The sequence below is a fragment of the Pholcus phalangioides genome, unplaced genomic scaffold, assembly GCF_987345545.1.
Source record: "Pholcus phalangioides strain wild (caught in Gottingen) unplaced genomic scaffold, Ppha-v1.0 ptg000018l_1, whole genome shotgun sequence".
Taxonomy (NCBI): Eukaryota; Metazoa; Arthropoda; class Arachnida; order Araneae; family Pholcidae; genus Pholcus; species Pholcus phalangioides.
In genome coordinates, this window is record NW_028301611.1 from 119,090 (window position 1) to 132,415 (window position 13,326).

General features: G+C 34.0%; 1 protein-coding gene across 3 annotated transcripts in view; it reads right to left on the minus strand.

The window, feature by feature from the left end:
- The window catches only part of LOC149071475 (tetratricopeptide repeat protein 37), a 65,018-nt gene that overhangs the window by 32,975 nt on the left and 18,717 nt on the right, over positions 1–13,326 (minus strand). For all 3 annotated transcript variants that reach the window (XM_089247649.1, XM_089247650.1, XM_089247648.1), the window contains 11 exons: positions 12,530–12,638; positions 11,223–11,302; positions 10,492–10,591; positions 7,696–7,748; positions 7,496–7,603; positions 4,636–4,752; positions 3,276–3,376; positions 3,050–3,152; positions 1,444–1,623; positions 712–926; positions 315–376 (listed from right to left, as the gene is read on the minus strand). In XM_089247649.1, the coding sequence (XP_089103775.1) occupies positions 315–376; positions 712–926; positions 1,444–1,623; positions 3,050–3,152; positions 3,276–3,376; positions 4,636–4,752; positions 7,496–7,603; positions 7,696–7,748; positions 10,492–10,591; positions 11,223–11,302; positions 12,530–12,638 (1,228 nt within the window). The remainder of the gene's footprint in view (positions 1–314; positions 377–711; positions 927–1,443; positions 1,624–3,049; positions 3,153–3,275; positions 3,377–4,635; positions 4,753–7,495; positions 7,604–7,695; positions 7,749–10,491; positions 10,592–11,222; positions 11,303–12,529; positions 12,639–13,326) is intronic.

Here is a 13,326-nt window from a genome sequence, read left to right on the forward strand (position 1 = left end):
ACCTAATTTCACACGTTGTGCCAATCGAACCTTTATCAAGCGGGAACTTGTGTTCAATGAAAAAAAAATCTGTTCCTTGCAATTCCGTTGACAACAGGTTTTACTGGAGAATGTATGTCAAAAACTCTTTTTTTTCAATTCCAATTAAAGTTTTGTTAATTGATTAACATGAAATCTGGTTAAAGAGAAAAATTCTGACAGTTTCTTCAGGTGTGTGGTTACAAGATTAGATTACATTGATTGCGTTCTTATTAAATAAAGATTATTGATAATTTTCATGATGAATGTAGAAGAAAACAGGGTGAAGGTCTTACATTGCTCTCGATTTCTATGGATTTGATGAAAGCATGCTGGGCAAGTCCATAATCTTGAATTTCTGAAAATCAAAGTAGCATTATTAACACAATAAAGTTCAGTTAAAACTAACTTAAAACTTAATATTGAAAATATTCTGCATTAATTAGCCAACATTTATTTTCATTTTATTCCTCATTGTATCCTGAGGTAAGCTATTTTTTATTGCTTGTTATTTCCTGTTCAAAATATCTTGTGAACAGTAGCATTTTGTTGGAAATAATTAAAACTTTTTGAATATACTGCTTGAAATTGCAGCACTATGAAGAAACGATTGTAATTGTGTTGTATAAAAGTTGCATGGAGTATCAAATGAGACAAATTTATTTCAAAAAATTCATTACGCATCAGAATCACCTTTATTTGAGGCAACTACCCCTAAAGCTGTCCAATGCTCATGTCTAGTTGGAGCAAGAGAGACAGCCTTTTGAAGACATATCAATGATTTCTTGCTGAAATCCTCCTTATCTTTTGATGTGTAAGACAATATACTTTGAAATAGATAATTAGTCCCGAGATCATGCCAAAGACTACTCATATCTTCTTTTAAGGTCAATGCTTGTCCATAAAACCTGAAAATAGATTTTAATATCAAAACTGAAATCTTAAATACCTCCAATCAAAAGAGCATTTATAATAGGACATTTATTTAAGATTCCTATAAAATTCAATGTTGCATCTGCAGTTTCACCCCCCCCCCCCCCACTTCCCATGGGGACGATATATCCATTTGGTTTAGTCCAGAGCTGTCAAACAGCTGAGAACTCCTCAGGCAAAGTAATATTCAGGGTCCCTTCTACTAGCTGAAAATCCCAGCAAAGCCAATTTATATAATATACTAAAAGTATGAGGTCTGGTGCTATGGAAACCATAGCACCAGACCTCATTATCCTAAAGACTTTTACAATGAATTTCCGAGTATCTCAGATAACCTAAAACTCGGATAGCCAGGGTCATGCTGTACATCAACAATAAATTTGACTTTATTCTAACTATTAGAGCTATTATGGACTGAAAACACATCACCTGGAAAATTAAAAACAACAATTACAAATCTCATAACCATTTATAAACCCCAATTCCACTCACTTTGCACCAAAACTGACCAGTTGCTTTTTAGTACAAGGACCTAAATCACTACCAAGTTTTTTTTCTAATGCAGCAGGAACAGTAATTGGAAACCAAGAGTCATCAAGATTGAATGGAAAAGTACAAGCATCACCGGCCAACTTCCACAGACAGCAAAAAGAAGGATTTATTGATGAGACCCTGAATAATAAAAAGAAGATAGTGAAATGCAATTCACTCTAAAAGCAATAATTTTATAATTAATAGTAGAAAAAACAGAGAAAATGTGGCTTATGCACACATATTAAATATCAGATTATTTTCTGTCAAGGAATAATCTATCTCTTCCCATATACTTGTTATCGATGGTGGGTTAAGGAATTTTTAAATGAATGGTTAAAATAACTAGTTACAACCAAACTTTGCTCGCTACTATGTGCAAGCAAAATGATAATTTTGTCATGACGGGATGTACGACAAAAGATTTGCAGTCACAGCAGGCCAAGTTGGTCAGTGATTACCTAGAAAACTTCGAAATAAGGAAAAAATGTAACTTTAAATACAATATTAAAGATGGCCATCCACTGGAAGTGACTATGAGTAATACACACAGTCGTCTAGACATGTGTCAGACTGATCTTAATGCACAGAAAGTAATGAACATCGCCCATTGCAAATAGTGCTGAGTAACCATGGAATGGGATTTTAGGCATCTTACTACTTCTGTGCAGCTGTAGTGCGGTTGTTTAGTTTAGTTTTCTTATCTAGTCACTTGTTTTTTTTTTTGTTCTCAGTCAGAATATTTTTCACTTCTCATGAATTTAAAAGTTAAAAGTTTCCAGTGCCATAAGTGACAAAAAACTTCGTACAATATGAAAGGCAAGTGTTACCATTCTTGCAATATTAAGCAAAAACTATGAATGAAGTTTGCGATCTTAATAAATACAACATTATTTATTATGCATAACCACATGAAATCTGTGATAGTTAATGATTTCTGATGAAATAAAATCTACCAAGTGCAATTTTTAATAACGTAATTAAAAATAGCACTAGGTTCATATGCACAAAAATCCACTCCTATTTCCACCTGGTACGAAGTGCAGTTGCAACTATGTAGCGAGTTGCATCACCTTCAGTGCATGACCTCAGCCCCTAGCCGTACATCTCAAATGTTGGATGTAATCACTCATGTAGTATGTTGCATGTAGTCACCCTCAGTGGATGACCAGCCTAAAGGTTTTGCAGCCACAAGGAAACTCTGACTTAAACAGTTATTTGATTTGTCATGAATTGACTGTACTTATTTAATGGGAATCAAGTTTATTAAGTTTTATTTTGTAACTCATCAAAAAACCTTCCATTTATGAAACTCAAGGACATACTCAATTATTAACCTTCATTACAATTTAAGATTCCAATCAAACTGGCTATGCCTTTGTTAAGATAAATCAGGATTTCTCTACACTAAATGAGTCTGATCCTGGTTCTGCCTCAAAACCAGGATGAAAAAGATCTCAAATATATCTCGACAACAAGATAAGTCCAGGCATTCAAAAGCTAAATAAGAAAATACGTGAACATGAATATAAGTAATACATTGGAGAAATGTAATAAATAATTTTACCTAGCAAGAACATCCAATGTTTCTTGAAAACAATCTCTGGCTCTTCCAAACAGACATTCTGCAAGATACTTGCGACCAAGAAGCAGTAAAGTTTCGGCAAGACCTGAATTAGAAACCTTTCACTTTGAACATCACATAAAATAATAATAATCTTGTGATTAAACTATCATAAAAAATTAAGAGGTGCAAATCACAACAGGATAACATGAATTAACTGTAAGTTTACCTATTAAGGCAGGAATGTAATTTGATTTCACTTCCAAGAGTGTCTTGTATCTTTCAATCGCATCTTCAAAGAAGCCCCGAGATTTCTGGATTGTTGAAACTCTATATAAAACAAAACGGACATGTATACATGGTTTTTAAAATTTACTGAAACTCTTGATGAAATTCTAAGGAATATTTTTTAGAAGAATCTTAATGTGTCAGATTCTTATCAACTTATATAAACATTAGAGAATGTAATTTCCATTTAATAAATTTTGCTGCACTACTGTCATTTTTTGCACACAAAGGCTAATTAAGACTGGGTTCTACAGTTTATTGATTAATCCGAAAAGCAGCATTTAATATATTTTTACAATATACAAGCAATACCCCAACTTACGTCTTACCCCTCCCCTAAATCTTCATCTCAAGCATTATGCAGACTAGTATTATTGTTTTCACATATTGAAGACGAGAGAAAATAAATAAGATATTGTACATGCAAAATCAGCGTCGTATAATGAATTTTATGTTTGCAAATGATTTCAAAAATAAAATATTGTATAAATAAATATTTCCATAATAAAATATTGACCTTGCTTTAAATAGGCACATTTATATATTTCACATTGTTGTACATTTTGTGCAGTAACTAAGGATCCATTCATTTTGCAGTACAGTAGAATCCTGTTTTTAACGAATGTTATAGCGAAAATCTTGTTTTAACAAATAATTTTCTAATTCCCCCAAATACGTTCACATAGGAACAATGTAAAAACCTGGAATTCCTTTATATCAAAGTGATTTCTTCTGTCTCTTGGAGTTCGTTATAAAGGGATTCAAACTGTATATACCATCAACAATGCATTTTCACCATAGACAAACTGCACTTAATACAGTCAGTGTAAAATTTTTTTATATAGCATTTTATGTCTTTCTTCTGATATAAAGTGCATTTTTGATGGGGGGCATTATAACGAGCATCGACTGTATTAATTCAGAAATCAAATATTTCAATACTTTTTATATAATTTAATAAATGAATAAACTACACAGGTTGAACTGTAATTAGAAACGCCTGGCAAATTAAACAAAAGTGAGTCCTACAACAAGTTTATATAAGATTTAAGATAATCATGTGAAACACATTCATACAATCAAATAAACAAGATATTCAAGTCAACCATACATTAAGGTAATGAGAGTGTGATTGTGCACATGTTATACTGTAAAAGCACACAAACACCTCATAAATAAACCAATTCAAGTCTCAAATCTTCACAGCTTCAAGAATTTCGGATACACAATTATATTGCTTAACAGATCAATCCATATAAACCTATGAATATAATGGCATGAAATCATGCTCATTTACTTACTGGTACAAAGGATACATGGACTTTGGATCTAGCTCAGCAGCTTTTTCAAATGCTTTCAAACTGGATTCATAACTTCCTCTCTTTAGATACGCATCACCAAGACATTCCCAGGCATAACTGATTCAGAGTAACAAAGCATCAATATAGCAAATTTTAGTTTAATTTTCATGTATTACAATAAGGTGTTGGGAATTAAGATTTTTATTGAGTTACCATATTTTCCTGCATATAATCCACAGAGAGAATTATACATTAAAAAACCATTGTAATTTCTTAATGCGGATTACATACCTCTTCATCTTTTATACAGGACTCATAGTGAGCAGCTGGCACAGTAATTTACTGGCAAACCGTTGATCCTAGAAGCATACTTCCAGTAAGGAGAAAAGTATAGAAGTAATTCATGGACCTCAGATATGTCACTCATATTGCAAGGAGTTATGTAGTTATTAAAATAAAAAAATAACTTTTTATACAGACACCCTGTGCTCAAAAACCCATTTAAAAAGCTGTTGCACTGTCTTTCCTGAAGCGAACAAAAGAAATTCCACATTTCTAAGTGCAATATTTGCTGAGATACTTGAATTGAAAAAATGGAGAAAAATTGGGGGGGGGGGGAGAAGCAGTCCAAACAAACGAAAGATATCTCAGTGAATGTTGCACTTAAAAAAGGTGGAATTTATTTTGTTGGCCTCAGGAGAGACAGGGAAACAACTTGCTAATTTGGTTTTGAGCACAGGTTGTCCATATAAAAAGTTTTTCTTATTTTATTTTGATAACTATACAACCCCTTGCAATATGAATGGCGTATTGGAGGTTATTTGGATACTTTTTGTTTTGAGGTATGCTTCTAGGATCAACGATTCTCCAGTAAATTACTGTGCCAGCTGTTAGCTATGCACCCTATTTATATAGATTTTTTTTTCTGAGAGTTTAGCACAAATGTAAAAATATTTTTTGAATTTAGTTTGTGAAAATAATTTCAAAAAAAATTATAGATTACATATATTTCTGAATAGAAAAACTGAAATTTTTTATACAAAAGTGAACAAGCAACCCTTTTCAAACCTTAAATTTCACTATTAATAAATGAAATTTTCACATGGAGATTATACATGGCTATAGACTGTACAACAGTGCCGTCTTAACACATGGGCCCATCCAGGCACAGCCCGGGGGCCTCAAGGGAAGAGGGGCCTCAGAGAAATTAGAACCAGTTTAAATTTTGGAAAATTTGTCAGATAGGGCCTTAGAAAAATTTCTTGGCCGAGGGCCCATGATGCTCTTAAGATGGCCCTGCTGTATGCGATATTCTTTTCTCAAAGTAGTAAAAGTGGCATCTATAATATACCACCACAGATTACACACTGGAGGGAATTACAGTACTTTAAAATACCACCCATTTAAAAGAAATGTAGTATTTATATAGCTACATAGTATTTATAATATTAGTTAATGCAATAAAAATTTCTCATTTGTGAAAATTAACCAATGTTGCTTCAATCGAGAACTACTTCACCAAACAAACACCAACTCTGGCCATATCGCTATATTGCAATTTACTGCCATTAGTGAGATGGGAAGGTGCTGTCTATCGGTGGTCGCCTTGAGTTCGTTTGGGAAAATATCTTATCTATATTCTCCCTTGGGTTCAAACCCGGGACCCTGACAACAACCTTCACGATGGTAGACGAGCATCTTACCACCATGCCATTCGGGCCTTTAATCGAGAACTGTCACGTTGTTGCTGCTGCTTCGACCAAGCAATTATTTTTGAAAAAATACCCAAAAGTATCCTTGTGGCTTATTTCAACTAACAAAATCATTTTATCTTCATTAACATTTTCATCGACAGGATAATTTCTGACTTCAGCGATAATTTTACCCTTTTAACAAAGGGTTCTGAATAATTAAGATTCTACTGCGTACTTAACCCTGTATAGTTGACCCTCCCCCATAACAAAATATTGTTTTTTTTTTTAACTAAAAACGGATATAAACTGGTACTGTTAGCATATTTTTAATTGAAACAATACAATCAACACAGCAATTTAATTAATTAGAATGAGTTTTTCAATCAACTAAAATATTGAGGGCAAAATATACAAATTTGCTTTGATTTTAAAGAGATAAAATCCTGGAAACAGATATTTTCTGGATTTCATGCCAAGTTTAACTTGGCATAAAATCCAAAAAATATTTGTTTCGTTCCTTGATATGTCAGGCTGAGAAAAAGCCAGATAAAATTTTGCTTAGCACAATTGAATAGTTGTTACTTTGAATTTTATTTTATTTCTAATTCCCTTAATTTGGCACGATTTTATAAATCTTTGAACATGTGTAAAATTTCCGCAGCTCTCAAAAAAAAGTATAGACTAGGAATCAACTCTTTGTAGATAAAGTGCTGAACTTTTATAACCATATTTTGTATACTGAAATGCCACTTAAAGATATACTTTCTAAAATAACGAAAAAAAAAAATTGAGAAAAGAAATTTTTATAATGGATTTTTTGACAATGCATTTGCCATGTGTATTATTACTTACTGTACTTAATTTTTTTTTTTTTTCTCACAACATTCACTATTACCCCTCTATGGTCCATGAACGTAGCGAGAAAAAAAATCACCTACTACTGCCACCATTAAACTGCATATGCACCTCGTAAATATTCCTTTGAGGAACTTTTAACAAATTGATGCATGTCAGAATGTGTCGAATAAATATGTATGACATGAATGTCGCTCTCCACTTGTTAATACAATCTTGTATCTTGAATAAATATGTGTTGTGTCCTAATATGAAGTTTGTTTCTGAGGCATGCATTTTACATGTTTAAAGAGTGCTGTCATCATATTTACCTGCTGAATGGGTCAGCTCCGACAGCTTTTTGCAGGGAGAACACTGCATCTGAAGCTTGGTTGTTTTGTAGTTGGCAAAGGCCTAACTGTGTCCATGCATACTTGCAACTGGGAAAAAAATTTTTACTTAATCACCACCAACAACAACAACAAAAAAACTTTTTGGAATAAATGACATGCGTAAGGGGAAAAAATCTTACTTTTGATTAACAGGCTGTTTTGTCACTATATACAAAATTTCTAAGTTGGCATCCTGAAAAGAAATATGGTTATAAAACCCTTCATGAAAACAATTACAGCAAACATTATGGGTCTTGAATTGTAAATATTTGTAGACATCATGCAAATCTGAAATATGGAAGGTTTTTAACAGCTAGCTGATGCAAAGATGTAGTTAGGGAAGAGAAAATTCAATTGCCCTTGTGGGAAATCAAACCTACTTCCTCTCGCTTTCCGGGTCAGTACCCCTAGCCCACTAGACTACAAAGGCAATAAGTATCTCAATCTTCGATCAGATATTCACTGCCTTTTGTAGTCTAGTGGTCTAGGGCACTCATCCGGAAAGTGAGAAGACATGGGTTTGATTCCCAGCACAAGGGCAGTTGAATTTTCTCTCTTACCTAAATACATGTTTGCATCAACTACCTTTCGTATGGATAGCGGAGAGTGTGATATCTGAAATAGACAAATTTATTTCTTCTACCAAACAGTTTCTTCATTTACATAGAGATCATGATTTCATTCAAAAGTACAAAACAAGACAGGGTCTATTCCCTTCTCAGAAAGTCAGAACAAGGGTGTTCACCATTTAGGAGAGTGTGGGCCATTTTATTGGTTTGAAAACGTGATGGGGGCACTCAAGTGATCTGTAAATATGTCGCAACTAGATGTTTGGTCACCTGGGGGAAGTGCGCATTTTTGGTACCCCTTGTAATGTTGAAGGAGAGGTAGAATAGAATTTGCGCCCCCTCTGGTCCAGCACCCGTGGCATGAGACCCGCTTGCTTCCCCTAGTTGGGGCCCCTCACTTGAATGATGTGTAGATGTGCTGCAGGTCACTTAAGTTGTTATGAAAATGTGCCGTGGGTGACTTAAGTGATCTGTAAATATGTGAATATGGAATTAATTAAATTGTTGCATGTATTGTTTCAATTAAAAATATGCTAATGGCACCAATTTACATCTGTTTTTGCAACAACAAATCTGTTTTTGCAACAATTGGCAACAACAGTTTCAATAAGTTTTTATTGGGATAGACCATAGATGGTTAAGTGATATATATAAATGTACAACAGGCCGCTTAAGTGCTATGAAAATATGCCTCAGGTTATGTAAGTTATCTGTAAATTTACTAGCTTAGTTCATTTTTACAAATTAAGTTTGAGATCCCAGACAACATCAGATGACCCAGAGGGCCACACTTTGCCAACGGGCCATGGATTAAGCATATATGGCCTAGAACTTTATTTAAGCACTATAGGCATTGTCTTCTCACTATGATAAAAATAAATTGAAAATCAATAAATAATATGCTAGTTGATTTATTAGCATACAGATCAACCATATGCATTAAGTTCTTGAAAATATTAGTAGCTCAACATTTTAATTAATATCTGTTGATTATCAACAATATTTATGTAAATATTGAGATGGGGTGGGGGAGCATTTAAGTCATTGAACCTAAAACAAGTTCACACCTATGTGCTCAATGGGTATCAGTTCAGATTCAAGTTTAGTTATTTAGTAAGACAATATCTGTATAATCATAGGGGTTACTAGAATCAGAAACTGAGAAAGGAGGACATTTGTGTGTTCACTGTTGATAACGTTGCTTTTACCAATTTTTACAATAAATAGTGACAAAATTTTTTTAAGAACTTCATACCACTATTTTGAATATTTCTAAATAGAAGAGGGAACGCTCCCCTCTCTCAAGAGTGTCTTAACGGCATCAGCAGCCTCAGGTAAAGTGATTTATCTGGGAACCCCAACCTGGCCAGAAATACCTGTTATCCAATGTACATACTCTGTCAAAAATTTGGCCAGATCTTATTTTTATGAGGCTCTTTCTGCACTTTGGGCCCCTGAGCCATGCCTGGGTAAGCCCATGCATTAAGATGGCAACTCCACTTTAGTATATGGCTTTAAGTGTTGGTGAGCAAAGCAAAAAATGATATTCTTAAAATTGATGTTGCGGTTTTTTATTTTAGAGCTTTTTTTTATAGTACCGTCTTTTCATATTATCCTGGAGCAAGCTGGGCCATGGTAGAACAGCATCTGCCCTGCTTGGAGGCAATTTGGGTTCTTGTATTATGGGAATTTTGACAGCAAGTGGTGAAAGTGTGTGAACACATGTGAAAAAAACACAAACACTCATGTCAATGAAGAGATAATGTTTCAGAGTGAAAAACAAAATTTTCCCCATTAAAAAAAAGAGAGTTCCAGAAACCTGAAAAGGAGGACAAAAGGGTGAATTTTCTAAAATGTAGGAGGATGCTTGAAATGACATCAAAAAGAAGGACTAGTAAGGTCTTACTAGACCTGTCTAGTAAGTCCTGTTTATATGTGTAAAGTTCGGGTTTTAAAATGGGTGGTTTGGTGAATAAAACCTGATTAGCAACTTTTTTCCCCTCGTAGGGAAAAAAGTGGAGGAAAGATTTGCGCCCTCTTCTTTGGTGGATTTTTGCCATTTCACCATAATTCTTCACAATTTTCCCTTATTGCTGAATGAAAGAAAGAGGCTTTTTCCATTTCCCATGTAAATGGAGCTTTACGCAACTTAAAATATGGTTTGGTTATGGAAAATAACCTTATCAGTGTACCCAAGAAAAAAAGAGAGCTCTGAAATTCATTCTCACCCTAATATCCTATATTTTTTATTTCACATCTATTCACAGTTTATTATTTCACATCTTGATTGAAAAACCTAAAAATGAATGATTTCAAACATTTCAAGCCATGGATAAAAATTTCAGTGATGAAAATGAAAAAACTCACATTTTCACCCAATTCTTTGAGCACGCTACTCAAGGGCATCCAAGCTTCCTCATTTGTGTTATCCAAATCAAAAGCTTTTTGATAACATTGTTTGGCCTTCCTATAATACGAAAATAATAATTACTATAAAAATTATAGTTGCTGTGCAAATAATATGGATATTGCAAAGAAAAAATAAAAATACATTGCCATTTGTCAAGGTGGAATCAGGTTCACATCAAATCTTTTCCCTACCCTCACCAAGAGCAAAAGACGATATGGAAAATAATGGTCCAGTTCAAGAAAATGCATGATATTTCTGAGTAATGCAGGCCGGCATACAACATTTACTCCCACTAATTTTGCTCACCTTACAAATGTGCATCACTTTGCATGCGTAGCCAGGTAAAATTTACAAGATTAAAGTCAAAATTTTTTCATGTCTCAGAACCTTAGAACTATATTTTGCTTTAAGAGTTTTTCTTTGCAAAAGTAACATTTTTTACTATTTTCCGATTTTTTTATGCATTAAAATAGCATAAAATTAAATTTGAAATACTTTTTCTTAAAAACATAACCCTGAGCAGATATTAAGACCAACCTCCTCTGCCAATTTTTTATGAGAATGACAATTAGTCCTATGATAATCTAAAAAAACTTTAATGCATATAAAATGTAACATTCAGATATATAATGCATTAACAAATTAACATTAAAACCTAAAAATAAGGAAAAAAAGCACTCAAGGTTACCTTTTGTCATTTAAAAACTGCATATAATAATGTCCTAGATATATGAAATTTCTTGAAAAGTATGGGTCAAGTTCCACAGCCTGGAATAATTTTTTCAAACAGCATTAGCATCATGAAACCTAAATAGCTGGATTTACTAGTACAGTGGAATATCAATTTAAGAGTGATTTGCAAGACGAGAAAAAATTTTAAACAAATTTTGACTCAATATATGAGCAATGTCTTGTGCGACAAGCAAAAATTTAGAATTTTTGTAACTTATTTTGACTTGATAAACAAGATATGTCTTTCAATACAAGTAGCCTGCATGCTAAAGACTCCCAGACAAGTCCTAGTCTATATGAGGCTTTGCCTTGTCAGTTGAACATCACATGATGACAACTAAAAAGTCGAAGATTTGCTTCCTCTTACTGTGGACAAAACCATCTTAACGAGTAAAGAGGCCAAGTTCAAGTATTTTTTCAGAACTCCTTTTTATTTTTATAATGAAAGATCAAAGTGAAAATTATATTGTATTCATATTTGTGTGTAATAATGGAACCCTTCAATAGTTTGAGCGGCCCTTGTTTGATTTGGGCCCATTCGTTCAGATGTCACTCTGGTTACGGGAGTGGCATTCAAAATACAAGTCCATGAAAAATTGTCTTGCCCCCTGTTTGGGTGTAAATGCAAGTGGAGATTCCAAAGTAAAGCCTATGCTCTTCTGTATCATTAAAAAAATTTATATCTTTTCAAGAAGAAAATATCTTCTTGAAAAATGACCCATGTATAAGCCAACCCTCCCACCACATTAAGGAACAAATTTCCAAGGAAAAAACTTGGTCTAAACATGAGTATATACTATAATCCTAAATACTTAATTAAAGAAATTCCCGAAAACAGAAGTCCTGACTGAATTGTTGATGATTACAACATATTGTCTTCACAAGCCAAGCCCACATAGTGTTGCAACTAAGGGTGGGGGGTCTAGTGCTCCAGGCGCTGGACTAGAGGGGCACCAAGTTCACCCTTTTTAACTGCTACTTCTACATAACATGGGAGAGTCAAAATGTGTGCTTGCCCTAGCTGACAATGTATCTAGTTGCGACCTACCCATATAAAAAATACTAGCTGTTACCCATGGCTCTTCTAGTGTGAATTTTGTAATCTAAAAATTCTACTTAATGATCCCCCCCTTTAGGGGTTCAATTTTGAAAAAAAAATATCTTAGTGAGTGTCTACATTTTAAAATGAAATTACTGACCAAATTTCATGCTGGATTGTATTCATTTGACACTGTTGCACACTTAAAAAAAAAAATTCTGTACCTTTACAAATAACCTCAAAGCCTTGTCGGTCTGTTTCATTTCCCACAGTACCCGGCCAATAAGATGTAATGTGAAAGCAGATTCTTCAAGTGTCACTGACTGCCTGAGTCTTTAGATTCATGAAAAATAAGATGCAAGATATGTCAATGATCACTGACTTACAGCAAAATATATCCATTTTTAATATTGATTATTGATATTGACATCTATTTATTTATATATTTTATTTTCCATTTTTGTCTCCACAATCATCTTATGTACACTCAAGGGTAATAAAATTCAAATTTAAAAATTTGAAGTAAATTTTGAGAAGCCATTCTTTATGTTGGTACCAGGATTTGAACCCAGACCTGTGAAACCAGAGATTGATATTTTAAACCAGTGGTCCCCAACCTGTTTGCAGGCAACCTGGAAATGACTATAAAATTGCTATATAACAATGGTAGCAAGCCATTCAAGGATTACGTCAGCATCAATGGGGAAGGAGGGGGGGGGCGGGTTGACTGATGTTTACGTTGTCATCAACCACCCTTTATAAAAATATGAAATATTCTTAATGTCATCATTACCGGGACTGAAAAAAAAAGGGAAAACCTTTCCTAGTTTGTGGGTACCTGAAAACTAACATCCCCCCCCCACTACTGATAAGTCTTACAAATACAAATACAAATACAACGCCACAACAGGCAAATTGCCCAACGAGGCGGCCGACTTAAGAACATCATGGATCCCCGAGCCATTTTTTGGAGGCCCTACCTACTACTACTACACCACACATGTGCCCCGCCCACACACAC